Source organism: Patella vulgata, chromosome 6 (genome assembly GCF_932274485.2).
Source record: "Patella vulgata chromosome 6, xgPatVulg1.2, whole genome shotgun sequence".
Lineage (NCBI taxonomy): Eukaryota > Metazoa > Mollusca > Gastropoda > Patellidae > Patella > Patella vulgata.
In genome coordinates, this window is record NC_065884.2 from 2,981,741 (window position 1) to 2,997,228 (window position 15,488).

The following is a 15,488-nucleotide window of genomic DNA, read 5'->3' on the forward strand; positions in this document are numbered from 1 at the left end:
GAAAAGGGGGATTTCGGACTACAACGAATGTGTGACTGCATAAGAAAATATCTCAACGAACCATGCCGTTGTGATATCAGGCAAACGAAAGATCCATGCTATTGAACCATCCTTTAGTAGAATCCTGGGCTGCCGAAGGGAGCCGCAGTGACTCAGCGAGTGAGACATTGGTCCCCTGTCCTGAAGGTCCCATGTTCAATCCTGGTTTTGGCCAAGAAAGTTCATCAGGATTTTCCTGTGTGGTTCCCCCTCGAAGTGGTGTAGGGTGGAGGGCAAGACGACGAACAATCTGATTAAAATACACATCTATATTTCGTTTTGTTTTTTTATACTTTCCATGGCCTCCACTACGAGTTACTAGTGTAGTAAAGACAAGTAAAACGAAATTTTGAACTATAAAAACAAAACGAAATAGGATCTGTGTTTTAACCAGATTGGACAAGGAGAGAGAAATGGGGTTTAACGTCCACTCCACACAAACTAGGTCATTTCAGGACGAACACACGGTTCAATTTTATTTCAATAATTTGCTTGCGCATAGGGGTCTTTAGCAGTGGGAGGAAACAGGAGGACCCGGAGAAAACCCACGAGGTTGGACAGGCGACCCTACTCCTTGCCACGTACAACCGGGGAATCGAAACCCCTCCAGCTGACTCAATGACAGACCGTATGATACAGCGCGAGTGTGCTAACCATTCGGCCATGCAACCCCCCGATTGGACAAGGAACAGCGTATAGTCGTTCAGATGGGACAAAAATAACAAGGGTCTGTGACGTGTACATATTGGCGTGCACGTAAAAGACCCCTTGACAGTTGGAATTCAAAATAAGAGTAGGCGGTAGCGCCGCTGTCCGGGCGAAATTTCCTTCACACACTCTCCATGGCATATACCGTCTTCATTAGCCCAAGCAAGAAAGTAGGAAGTTAAACCCCATTTCATTTAATCATATGGTCTGTCATTGAGTCAAGTGGCGTGGTTTCGATTCCCTGCTTGTACATGACATGGAGTATGGTTGCCTGTCCAGCCTCGCAGGTTTTCTCCGAGTTGTCCAGTTACCTTCTACAGCTTATCTATATAAAGACCCCTACGTGCATGTGAATTATTGAAATAAAATTGAACCAGTCCCGAAATGACCTAGTTTGTGTCGAGTGGATGTTAAACCCTATTTATCTCTATTTCAGTTTCCGCTGTGTATAGCCTTGCCATTTATGCAGACAAGATGTCCACCATAGTATTTGTATGTAGTCAACAGACAGTAAATATGTCCACTCAACACAAACTAGGCCATTTCTGGACTAATATACAGCTCAATTTATTCAAAGAATTCCCTGGCAGTGTCGGGGGGGGGGGGGGGGGGAAGAAGGTCGGATAGACGACGCACCACTTGACGCAAAGACAGACCTTTTGATCTGACGCACACACCTAGAACCACACAACTAATCCCCCACACTCACCCCCCCCCACCCAAACAAGGTTGGACAGAGGACCCTACTCCTTGTCACGTACGACCGGGGATTCGAAACCCTGCCACTTGACTCAATGATGGACTTTATGATATGAAGCACACTTGTTAAATCACACAACTCACCCCGCCCTACACACACCCACATCCACAAAAACAAGAAATAGCTAAATGTATAAAGAGGATTATATTTATTTGAATAATAACCTACAAATATACCGGTACTGTATAATATACTATATATACACCTGTAGTGACAGTATAGTATACTATATATACACCAGTATTGACAGTATAATATACTATATATACACTAGTAGTGATAGTATACTATATATATACACCAGTAGTGACAGTATAATATACTATATATACACCAGTAGCGACGGTATAATATACTATATATACACCAGTAGTGACAGTATAGTATACTATATATACACCAGTAGAGACAGTATAATATACTATATATACACCAGTAGTGACAGTATAATATATAGTATATACCGGTATAATATACTATACATACACCAGTAGTGACAGTGCACCAGTATTACATACACCAGTAGTGACAGTGCACCAGTATTACATACACCAGTAGTGACAGTGCACCAGTATTACATACACCAGTAGTGACAGTATAATATATAGTATATAACGGTATAATATACTATACATACACCAGTAGTGACAGTATAATATATAGTATATAACGGTATAATATACTATACATACACCAGTAGTGACAGTGCACCAGTATTACATACACCAGTAGTGACAGTGCACCAGTATTACATACACCAGTACAGTAAGAGTATATTATATACATTTATATATACAACATGATTACAACTTATCATCATTACATACTGAATTTATGTACAACATGTTTACAACTTATCATCATTACATTAATATACAACATGTTTACAATGTATCATCATTACATACTACATGTGTCTAGGTAGTTCTTATACTCGTAATCTATACCTTGTACATTTAATTAACAACTAAAGAAAAACTTCGAGAAATCACGTATTTTATACATACATCACAACATATAAACACAATATCAATTACCTCCAAAAATAAAACAACACATATAAAAGTCGCGATTGTCAATTATTCAAAAGCACAAATATATCAATGTCCTAATTCTATTACTTAATAATTACCTGACAGAAAGGTCCAGGGCTACTAGTACTCTTTAGCTTGTAGTTTTTGGGAAGAATCACCCACTCTAGGACCTCCATGTATAACTAGTACCAGGAATACATGAAAAGCGTATTTCATTATAAAATAACATGGCTGAAACCAAAGAATCGTCCGCTCTAGGACCTCCATGTATAAACTAGTACTAGGAATACATAAAAAGTCTATTTCATTATACATTAACATGGCTGATACCAAAGAATAGCACACTAGGACCTCCATGTATAAATGAGGTTTACTGGGGATATTATTCACCTATATTTCATCACAAATTAACTAGGCTGAAGCCAGGAATAGGAGGCTTGTGGACCTCCATGTAAAAGTCTGTTATAGCTAGGGATATTAGCCTATATTTCAGTACAAATCAACTAGGCTGAAGCCAGGAATAGGAGGCTTGGACCTCCATGTAAAAGTCCGTTCCAGCTAGGGATATTAGCCTATATTTCAGTACAAATCAACTAGGCTGAAGCCAGGAATAGGAGGCTTGGACCTCCATGTAAAAGTCAGTTTCAGCTATAGACATTAGCCTATATTTGAGTATAAGCCAGGAATAGGCGGCTTGGACCTCCATGTAAAAGTCCGTCCCAGCTAGGGATATTAGCCTATATTTCAGTATAAATTAACTAGGCTGAAGCCAGGAAAAGGAGGCTTGGACCTCCATGTAAAATTCAGTTTCAGCTATGGACATTAGCCTATATTTCAGTCAATAGGCTGATCGAACAACGAGAATGTAGAAGCACAAAATATTCATAATACAAAAATAAACATTTCTATTATAGTCTGTTCACATTATAAGACAATTCATATCGCAAAATATTCTAATATTTTTAACACTCTATCTTAACAGGGGGGTTGGATGGCCGAATGGTTATAATAAAGCCTGTCATGGAGTCAACTGGCATAGTTTCGAATCCCCGCCTGTCCAACCTCCTGGGTTTTCTCCGGGTCCTCCGGTTTCCTCCCACTGCTAAAGACCCCCACGCGCAAGCAAATTATTGAAATAAAATTAAACCATATGTTAGTCCCGAAATGACCTAGTTTGTGTTGAGTGGATGTTAAACCGCACTTATCTCTCTCTCTTTCTTAACAATTTGAATAATAAAATAAAATGGGTTTTTACATTTTGTGTTTCTGCTCCAGCCACACTAATGAAGACAGCCAGTGTGCTATGAGGGAAATTTTGCCTGAATGGTGGCAGCACTATGATATCGAAAGGTCGCATTTCTACTCCACCAGGGTTATTGGAGACGGACATGCGTCAAGCAGTGTGGTACAAGGGAAATATTGCCTGGACGGCAGTACCACTCTGATATCGAATTGCAACTTTAACATATAACAGATGTGTTGATAAATATATTGAGAAGCAACCCCTGTTTATTACTACCAAGGAGTTGATTAATCGTCACTGGATACAGGGGTTGTTTCTCATTTCGTCATCTTCCTGAACCCCCTATGTACAGCTGAGATCCCAGTTTAGATGTCCTCCTACTACTAGTCTCCAGCTACATTAGACCTACTTTACGAGAGTTGTCATCGTTTTCCACTGCTTGTTTCATGTGTTCATAAAGTGAACAGACTATAATTTAAGATCTACATATTTAACAATCAAAGATACCTATAAAAAATATATAATACATAACTATCAGACCACTAGACTTGTTGATCATGATTACAATCATACAGCCCCACAGTGATAACAACACTAGACTGGTTGATCATGACTACAATCATACAGCCCCACAGTGATAACAGCACTAGACTGGTTGATCATGATTGTCATTACACAGTCCACAATGATAGCAGCACTAGACTGGTTGATCATGACTACCATCATAAAGCCCCACAGTGATAACAACACTAGACTGGTTGATCATGATTGTCATTACACAGTCCACAATGATAGTGGCACTAGACTGGTTGATCATGACTACCATCATAGTGGCACTAGACTGGTTGATCATGCCTATAATAACACAGCAATATAAGCACTAGACTGGTTGATCATCACACAGTCCACAGTAATAGCAGCACTAGGCTGGTTGATCATGACTACAATCATACAGTCCACAGTTATAGCAGCACTAGACTGGTTCATCATGCCTATAATAACACAGCAATATAAGCACTAGACTGGTTGATCATGACAATCATACGGCCCACAGTGATACCAATACTAGGCTTACACTTTAAACATTTTGACAGCTAGTCAACCGTGTTTACTTTCAGATTACCTTGATATTTGTTCTAAACAATTTCAAGTGATTTTACACATAAAAACTATAAACATGTAAACAAGTAGGCCTACTATAGGCATATGTAAACAAGTAGGCCTACTATTGACATGTAAACAAGTAGGCAGACTATTGACATATGTAATTACAAGTAGGCAGACTATTGACATATGTAAACAAGTAGGCCAACTATTGAAATATGTAAACAAGTAGGCCTACTATTGACATATGTAAACAAATAGGCCTACTATTGACATATGTAAACAAGTAGGCCGACTATTGAAATATGACAATATAAAGATGTCTGTCACCGTTCAGACTTATGCGCGGTAATATCATGAAGATGTGAAGTATTATTGATGTATGATAATATACAGATGCTATTTATAGGTAATTTGGTCCATCACAACATAGTCAATAATTAAAACATGTAATACATTAATAATAGGCTAAAAAAAACATCATGGGAGCTAAATCATATAATAATTAAGGCACAACTTGTCCTTTTGATTTTGAGTGTATAAGTAATACTTAAAAATAAAAAAAAACATTCGTAAATAACACATCACTGACAAGAAGAAATATTGAATTAAATGTCCTTTGTTTTGTAAATCTTCACTGACAGGAAGAAATATTGAATTAAATATAACTTGTTTTGTAAAACTTCATTGACACAAGAAATATTTGAATTGATGTCAATTTTATTTTTGGTTAAGCTTAATTACTGAAAGTTATCTGGGGTTCTAAATAACTGGTTTATTACAAACGGGTTTGGAGTGGATGTTATCTTATCCTGTTGCTAAGATCCCTGGAAACCATGACAACAGAGGTATATATTACTAAAATCCCTGGAAACCATGACAACAGAGGTACATGATGCTAAGATCCCTGGAAACCATGACAACATAGGTACATGATGCTAAGATCCCTGGAAACCATGACAACATAGGTACATGATGCTAAGATCCCTGGAAACCATGACAACAGAGGTACATGTTTCTAAGATCCCTGGAAGTCATGACAACAGAGGAACATGTTGCTAAGATCAATAGAAACCATGACAACAGATCATAGGTTGTTCGTTTATTTTCATGGATAGCAAGTCAACCTTTCTATAATTTATGATGATTCGATACAGTATCTATATGGTATTCTACTTATAACTGTCGTCATAACAACATTTCATCGTCAACATTATCAAACATTTCCACATCCATTTCGGTAATATCATTAGTACTGTAATTAAAAAAATACAACAGAAACATAAATATATCCATAAATATATTTCATAAGATTTAGTCCTGAAGGGTCCCCACATAATTTATATTTATATTTCAAATATATATAAATGTAATAATATCAAAAAAGTCCTTTTTAGAAAATGAAATGGGGTTTAACGTCCTACTATTCTGCTCCTAACTGGGCTAATGAAGACGGACATACGCCATACAGTGTGCTATTTGGGAAATTTTGCCTGGACAGCGGCACTACGGCCTACACTTCTATCAAATTTCAACTGTCAAGGGATCTTTTACGTGCACGCCAATGTGTACACAGGACCTCAGTTTTTCGTCCCATCCGAACGACTAGACAGCTGTCTTTGTCAGACCCTCCGTCCTGCATCACTGACAAGGGGGAACCACGCCGGAAAATCTGGATGTTCTTTCTCGGTCAATGTAGGGATCGAACACCCGACCTCCAGGCTAGCGAGCCAGCGTCCTTTTTAGAACATGTCTTCAATGCTTGATCGCATTTGAACCAAGACCGACTATTACAGACAGTACATAAAAACAAGAAAATAAAAATGTCTGCTTACTTGATTGACTGAATCTCTTTCTCTCTGTCTAATGATTGGTTAATCTGGTTGTCACGACGATAATCTACATTAGAATCTTTGTCCTCGTATTTCTCCTTTTTAACCTTTTGTAATATTTCTGATACGACCCCTTCTGGTGGTTTCCACAGTACAAGCTGTAAAGATGGCTGACTTCTGCAATCACAAAAAAAAAACCATGTAACAACAGTTTTTTATTGAAATGAAAAGATATGAAATGAAATGGGGTTTAACATCCTACTGTTCTGCTCCAACTGAGCTAATGAAAACGGGTATGCCATAATTTGTTTTGATGAAACTTTTCTCCCACACAGTGACGCTACGTTTAGTTCCAACTGCAAAGAACTTTTTTTAAGGCATTCCCATGTGTACACGGGACCACTGACAAAGGGGAACCACACTGGAAAATCTAGGTGTTTACCCACAGTTCCGTGCAGAGCACGCCAAGAACTTGCTGTAACAGACAGTTTCATTGGCTAATTCCTCACATCAACTAGAACACCTGTAATATGACAAATCTTCCCGATCCTAGTGTAGTAGTTTGGGGATCACGTGGCTAAGTGGGTAATATCAAAAAAGTCCTTTATAGAAAATGAAATGGGGTTTAATGTCCTACTATTCTGCTCCGAACCGGGCTAATGAAGACGGACATAGCCATACAGTGTACTATGAGGGAAATTTTTCCTGGACAGCGGCACTACAGCCTACTCTTATATTGAATTCCAACTGTCAAGGTATCTTTTACGTGCAAGCCAATTTGTACACAGGACCTCGGTTTTCCATTCCATCCGAACAACTAGTTACCTAAAGGAACTCTATGAATCTAGAAATGTACCGTAGTCTCAATTATCAAATATGCAAACATGATAGATGTTACTGACAGTCAAAAATGAAACTGGATAATCATACATTTGACAACATGATGAGACAAATGTAATCCCTAGCCTAGTAGTGATCATTTGGCCCCCGCCACTCCCGCCACCCCAAACCGCCCCCCCCCCCCACTTGCATCAAAGTTTTGGGGAGGATCTGAGGACCAGAATATTGTTCAATAGACCGAATATTTTACAAATTTAAATATTTGACAGTGAGTTTATTTTGAATCTGTTTATAAATTTGATTGCATTGACCGGGGATCACAGTGGCTAAGTGGGTATGACGCTGGCTCGCTAGTCTGAAGGTCGGGTGTTCAATCCCTGAATTGGCCGAGAAAGTTCATCCAGATTTTCCGGCGTGGTTCCCCCTTGTCAGTGATGTAGGACCTGACAAGGACAGCTGTCTAGTCCTTCGGTTGAGACGAAAAACCGAGGTCCCATGTACACATTGGCGTGCATGTAAAAGATCGCTTGACAGTTGGAATTTGATATAAGAGTAGGCTGTAGTGCCGCTGTCCGGGCAAAATTTCCCTCATAGCACACTGTATGGCGTATGCCTGTATGCCCGTCTTCATTAGCTCAGTTCAGAGCAGAACAGTAGGACGTTAAACACCATTTCATTTCATTTCATTGACCAGTGCAATTGGCACCATGTTTAACATTACTTACAGGTTTTGTAAAACTTGTGAGGGTAAAATTGGTTCTCGAGAAAATATTTTATCTTTCAGATCATCCGATATTTTAAAACCATTGTTATTTATTCTTTCTTCTGTCATTCTTTCATCTTCTATTATTATCTCATCATCCTTCAATCTGCAATATCATACAATAGGTTGCCAGGGAACGAAACATACGCCCACTACAACTACATCGTCTGAGTATTGCACAAAGATGGAATCTTTACGCCAGAGTTTGAACAAGATTCTGCAGCATAATAACCAAGAGCAACAGCAAGTATATGTAAAGTCGTCCAAGTATTTCACAAAATATTGTTGCGTTGTGAATGATTCGGTAAATAAAAACTCAAATCTCTACGTAATCTAATATCCAGGGGTGCTTGATTGTCAGTTCGGAACGTCCCAAATTGACAGAATCGCAATCAAGTGATGCAGAATTCAGTCCTGTCAAAGTTCTGCCAGTCCCGACAGCTGAGGTGGTGTTGGTATTTTAAGAAACAAATATGATTCAGCTGCCATGATTGGTTGAGATATTTTCGTAATTGAGAGAATTAATTCCGGAATGTTCAATCGATTATTCCCATCATGTACATAATCAAGGCCCAAAACTCTGTAAGTAATTATCAGAAATTATTCTTAACCATGTATACAAACTTTAACAAGAAGACTGGATGACAAACTTTAACAGGAAGACTGGATGGCAAGTTTTAGCAGGAAGACTGGAAGACAAACTTTAACAAGAAGACTGGATGACAAATTTTGTTGCAAGAGTATTCACAAGATTCTTCAAAGTAAATAAGGGCCATAACTCTACATATACTTAAATGGGAATTATGGAAGATTTGGTGAAGAGCTGGCTGTTCTCACTTATAATAGTTAAAAATTAGATAATGTAAAGGGAATATGCTGAAAATTCCAGTCAAATTGATCAGCAAATACCACTTCATTACCCTAATCTGAACAGTGTGTGTAAATTTCAAACAGATCGGAGGGTAACATTGGTCTATAGAGTCCTCACAAGATTCTATAGAATGACTAAGGCCAGTTGAGTTTTCTGATGTAAACAAATTATAAATTTTAAAAAGATCGGAAGATAAATGTATTCTTTTGAATATTCTCAAGAAATTCTGGACAATGACAACACAAGACCACATTAAAAAAAAAATACATAAGCCACGTATCTCAAAAATCAATAATATGCCCTATTTAATGTTGGATGGCCGGATAGTTTAATGCATGGTTTCGATTTCCCGTGACAAGGAATAACATATCGTTCAATTTTATTTCAATAATTCGCTTGCATGCAGGGGTCTTTAGCAGTGGGAGAAAACCGGAGGACCTGGAGAAAATCCACGGGGTTGGGCAGGAGACCCCATTTCTAATCACATACAATCTTGGGATGGAAACCATGCTACATGTACTTGACTTAATGACAGACCCATTCTGAACATCTGAGACACGCTACCTGCGGAGAAGTATCTCAGACACAGTCAGTAGCCATAATATCCATATCACGTGATCTACACATCACAGGTCATGACATTGGCGTCAATAGGTCATGGGGTCAACATTGTAAACAATAGGTTTATCTTCAGCATTGTGTCCGTTGCACCCATAAAGACTATATAATTCGTACAGTCCCAACATGTTCTCTCTTCTTCCAATGATTTTTCACAAAAAAGAGGCCGCCATATTGCACTATTTTGTGCGTCGGTCGGGTCTATTTCAGATATACACAATCAATTCTGTTGATGTTTTTAGCGTTGGGATTGACTAATAGTTAATGTGTTTCAGTTCTAAAACAAATATTTTAAACTTTAACGCAAATTTAGAAAATAGCCAAATTCGTGCTTGGATTACTGAGCAAAATGGCCATTCACTGTATACGTGCAAAAAAAAAGCTAGCCACCAATTAATTTTCGTACGTTAGTTACATACGTGACAGACCTTATGATACATTGTGCACACGCTAACCATTCGGCCATCCAACCCCCCTAGATGCTAGGAGGAGAAGTCATGCACTTGACTCAATGACAGACCTTATAATACAGCGCACACATGTTAACCATTCGGCTATCCAACCCTCCACTCAATGACAGACCTTCTGATCTAAAGCACACGTTAGACCCCCACAGCCCCTGTAAATGAGATAAATCCACACAGTACACTCTTACCGGATTTCACGGATAAATTTGATAAAAATTAATAAATTTAAGAAGAAAACTAACCTCTCTTCCAACTGTAGAAATTTTTCCCAGCTATCAGTAGTGTTAGAGTTATCTTTCCCTAGTACATGAGCTGGTGATTTACCTATAAATAAATTCTCCATTCTAGCAGCCATTCTTTCTTCTGTTAATAAACGTTTATTAGGTGTGGCCCTGGATAAAACAAATTTTGTAGATCAAATGAGAGAGAGAAATGGGGTTTAACGTCCACTTGACACAGGTCATTTCGGGACTAACACATGTTTAAATTTTATTTCCATAATTTGCTTGCGTGTAGGGGTCTTTAGGTGGGAGTCTGGGAGGAAACCAGAGGACCCGGAGAAACCCCTTGAGGTTGTCAAAATAAAATGAGATTTAACGTCCTACTTTCCTGCACTGACTGGGCTAAAATAATGATATAGACAAACTGAACAGACCATTTGATTGGCTAATTCCTCACATCAACCAGGATGTGGTTTATATGACAAGCCTTTCAGATCCTAGTGCACAGAAGACCAGTAAAACAATATTTTTATGGGCATATTCCATACAATGTGCTATGAGGGAAATTTTGTCCGGACAGCAGCACTACGACCTACTCTTATATCGAATTACAACTGTCAAGGAATCTTTTACGAGCATGCCAATGTGTACATGGGAAGTCTGTTTTTCGTCCCATCTGAATGACTAGACAGTCGTCCTTGTCAGGCCCTCCTTCCTGCACCACTGACAAGGGGAAACCACATCGGAAGACCAGTAATACGTTATTCTAAACTATACAACAACAAAAAAATCAACAAACTAAATAGGATCTGTTTTGATCAGAATGGAGAATTTTTCTCGGCTAATACTGAGACCTACTGGTTGTAAGCCAAATGATTCCTCACACTGTAACCTGGGTATCAATTAATCTTGTGTATCTAGCACTAAGTTTTTTCTACATTTGTTTAATATCAAATCTTTGTTTAATAACTTGTAAAAAATCATTTAAAATCACCCCAAAACATCTAATTTGTACATGCGTCCAGTTTAAAGCTGACTGATAAATTTTGATAATGAGTGTCTAATTTACAAGTATTTAATTTCCTTACTACTGTTCAAAAATTAATCGTTATACATCAATAGTCAATTTAGTTAACATTTAACAGTGAACACTTGTAAATTGGACACTCAGTATCAAAATTGAAAGGTCAGCTTTAAACTAGACACAAGTAGAAATTAGATAACTTTTGGTGATTTTAAATGATTTTTACGAATTTTTAAACAAAGATTTGATATTAAACAAATGTAAAAGAAATTAGTGCTAGACACACAAGATTAAATGATATCCGGGTTACAGTGTCATGTCATGAACTCTTTGATTTCTGCTTTACATAAAATAAATAAATAAATAAATAAATAAATAAATAAATAAATAAATAAATAAATAAATAAAAACATACTCATCATCAAATGTAACTAGATGTCGTTTTGGTTTGGGTTGTGGAAGTGATGACGATGACGAACATTGACCATATGTTCTAAAAACAGAAAATAGATACCTTTAAAATAATCAAAAATCAACTCTATTTTTTATGATTACCTGTATGAAAGATAAAAACATTATTTTCATTCTATTTAGGGCCTACATGTATTCAAATCATGGTTGATGGACCCTGTTGTATGAAATCAGGGTTTTATTAAAGATACATTATGGGAGATTAGATAAAGAGTTGCTAGTTCTCACTATAATAGTTAAAAACTAGATAGTGTAAAGGCAATTTGCTGAAAATTTCAGTCAAAGTGAGATTTTCGCGATAGAATTTTCGGCCTAGCCTCGATCAACATTACTAAAGTCGTTACGATAAAAAACATAGTCTTTTAAACATTTCATGATTAAATCATAATGGAATAACAGCAAATCGGATCCTAATCCAATAAACAGTGCAGACTAGCGATGACATTGAGAGTTGATTATGTTAAAACCACGAGGTTGAACAGGCGACCCTACTCCTTGTCATGTACAACCGGGGATTCGAAACCACGCCAGTTGACTCAATGACAGGCCTTATGATACAGCGTGCACGCGCTAACCATTTGGCCACCCAAACCCCCCAGCAAGTGCCTTATGTCTAGGCTTTATATAATGTGATAAATTGTCTGACAAGTCTGTGACAGCTGCCTTCTGGCCCAATCCGATTAAAATACAGATCTCTATTTCGTTTCGTTTTTTTATAATTTCGATGGCCTACACTACATGTACATGTCATGTAGTACATGAACATCTGACCAGTTGTACTGGGAGGTCACGTCAAGGGTTAAAAGAGCGGCCTTTGACCCTATGACCTCTGACATTTGATTAATCAATCAGCGTTGACGTTTCTAGGGGTTTACCCACAGTTCCGTGCAAGCACTCCAAGCACGTAACAACCCTGCTTTATACTCACCTCGAGTTAAATCTACATGCTGATGTGATTGGTCGAGATGTAAATTGAATAGCCGATGCTTCTGACCAAGGCATTGTCTTCGGTACTGTATGTTGCCAGGATACGCCCAAACCAGGCGCTGACATTCTGTGCATAAATATTCCCCGCGATGAGGATATCGGCATTTGCTGGGATGAAGTACAGGCTGACGATTGGGTCGGTGAACCAAACGTGAACTGGTTACATGACGTGTAATTATTGGGCGCCAGGAACTGTAGCCGTGATGGCATCATTATAACAGAAGGGGTTTCTGGGAGATAGTTATTGTTTATTGTAGGTCGTGTGGCGGACATGGCTATATGTATAAAATCTACCAATATTAAAGACTAAAGATATATTTAATGTCTGAAATGCATGGCACTTAAAGCTTAATTCATGATCTCTCGTTCAAATCAAGTTGTTGATAATTCTCAGTTTTTTATCTGAAATAAAGAAAAACAAACATAAAATCGTTGAAGTATCATTGTTTAGAATCTAAAGATGCAATATGTGATTATGTATGTTGGACGCATTCTCCACTCCTCACGCAGAGTCCACTTCGTCGGTGCAGACTGGACCCTGCCGATTCTAATCTACGTTTATCAAGCTAGTGCGCAAATTGTCAACTTTGCGCTGATTACTCCACAACATTTTTAAGAGAGAGAGAGAGAAATGGGATTTAACGTCCACTCGACACAAACTAGGTCATTTCAGGACTAACATATGGTTTAATTTTATTTCAATAATTCGCTTGCGCGTAGGTCTTTAGCAGTGGGAGAAAACCGGAGGACCCGGAGAAAACCCACGAGGTTGGACAGGCGACCCTACTCCTTGTCACGTACAACCGGGGATTCAAAACCACGCCAGTCGACTCAATGACAGACTTTATGATACAGCGTGCGCACGCTAACCATTCAGCCATTTTTTTAATAATCAAAGTAGGATGTTAGATGCTCCATGTAGGTTCTGTCAACTATCGACTTTCTAATGATTTTTCAAATAATTTTCAACATCGCTGCATAATTACTGTAGCATGTGTGCTAAGAATAAGATTTAAGTTCGAGTCCGCGGATAATCTTCACTATACGTCAACAGATCAAGTGACTGAATGTCCAATTGCTGTAATTAACCTAAACTTCAGTGTTATTTTTGTAGAGTTAACATAAAAACAGTTGACAGATTTTTAAATATTTTATCAAAGTGCAATGTACATGTTTCTAATTCTCGCAATTGCTTTCCTTTAACTTTTAGGTAATTAACAGTGCGATCATACTTTTCTTTCCGTATCGCTTTTCTCGTAGGCCTACTTGTACCAGTAAACTGTGGGCCTAATTTTTTCAAAGGCTGTCAGGTTGTGCCGCAGCAAAAAATTGGTCAGTTACTACTAAAATATATTATTGTATGCAATTCCACCTAAATATACCCTTTGAAGATTTGGATGAAATCGTTGGTTGTTTCGGACAATGGCATGCTACCAATACAAAAATAGAATCTTCTTCGTTTAAGGTATTATCAACTATGTGATCATTCTTAGCTTTTCGCATGACCTGGATCGTACTTATACCAGGAAACTGATGGTCACAAATTTCGTTAAACAAATAAAACTAATGCAGTGATCCACTGAATACTGAGTATGTACAGAACAGAGGAAATATTCAATGACCGGGCGGATTATCAGCGCGGTAATCCATTAAATATACCCTGCAGAGAGTTCACTGCGCACACACAGTTTAGTCAACGAAAATTAGACGGAGATTCGCACATACACCAGGGTAATCTGTCCGTGAGGGGCAGTCTGCGCTCAACATGTACATGTGCATGCAAAAGCTAAATAAATCTGCCTATATTGCAGGTCTTTAAAAATATTGATTAAGCTTGCTTACTTATTTTGCAAATAAAAGCTGATATCGGTACATTGAATACAAAATCCAAAGACGTCTATTACATTTAACTCACAAAACGCGAAGTGATAACTTTGCTGGTTGACTATTTTAATACATTTAAATCTAGGTCCGTTAAAAAATCTAGAATTTCTAGAAAATACTGGATTTTTGTGGATTCGTGTCGAAAGAAAGCATTGTACTTGGGTCTGACGTTTTACCAAATTATTGTTGTATGTTTTCCGAAATCAATAACTTAATTGAAATTAAATTTAAATATTACAAACCAATTAATAATTACAAAAAACTGTAATAAATCCGTTTAATTTTTGTAAACAGAAAAAAGATGAAATAGCCGGAAATAGGATTGAACTCTTTTATCGTTCTCTTGGGAGAGAAGAGTCGCTAATGAGGGTTGTCTCCCTTTGAATAAGTGTTTGGATTCACACCACGGTTTTTTTTTTGGGGGGGGGGGGGGTCTGGTTTATTCATTGCCATCAATGACTTTTCTAGAGGTCACAATTTTTATCCGATTTTGACGAAACATTGCGTATAAAGCTAGAAATGAAAACTACTCTACACTGCAAGAAATTAACAACTAATATAAAATCAAATAAGTGGCCAGCCGTAAGCGTCCACTGCGCTGTCAATCCCGGTGTGATAGTTT

General features: G+C 37.9%; 1 protein-coding gene across 2 annotated transcripts; it reads right to left on the minus strand.

The window, feature by feature from the left end:
* Window positions 1-1,653: 1,653 nt before the first annotated feature.
* Window positions 1,654-15,213, minus strand: LOC126823527 (uncharacterized). 2 transcript variants are annotated; one of them, XM_056101633.1, is made up of 7 exons: window positions 15,109-15,213; window positions 12,924-13,384; window positions 11,940-12,017; window positions 10,522-10,671; window positions 8,286-8,429; window positions 6,724-6,897; window positions 1,654-6,143 (listed from the first exon to the last, which is right to left on the minus strand). In XM_056101633.1, exons 2-7 carry the CDS (start codon window positions 13,253-13,255, stop codon window positions 6,077-6,079), a joined length of 945 nt encoding a protein of 314 aa, XP_055957608.1. In that variant the 5' UTR covers window positions 13,256-13,384; window positions 15,109-15,213; the 3' UTR covers window positions 1,654-6,076. The 2 variants fall into 2 exon arrangements, with proteins under 2 accessions (XP_055957608.1, XP_055957607.1); XM_056101632.1 differs by lacking the exon at window positions 15,109-15,213 and adding an exon at window positions 14,825-14,971.
* Between the last annotated feature and the right edge of the window lie 275 nt (window positions 15,214-15,488).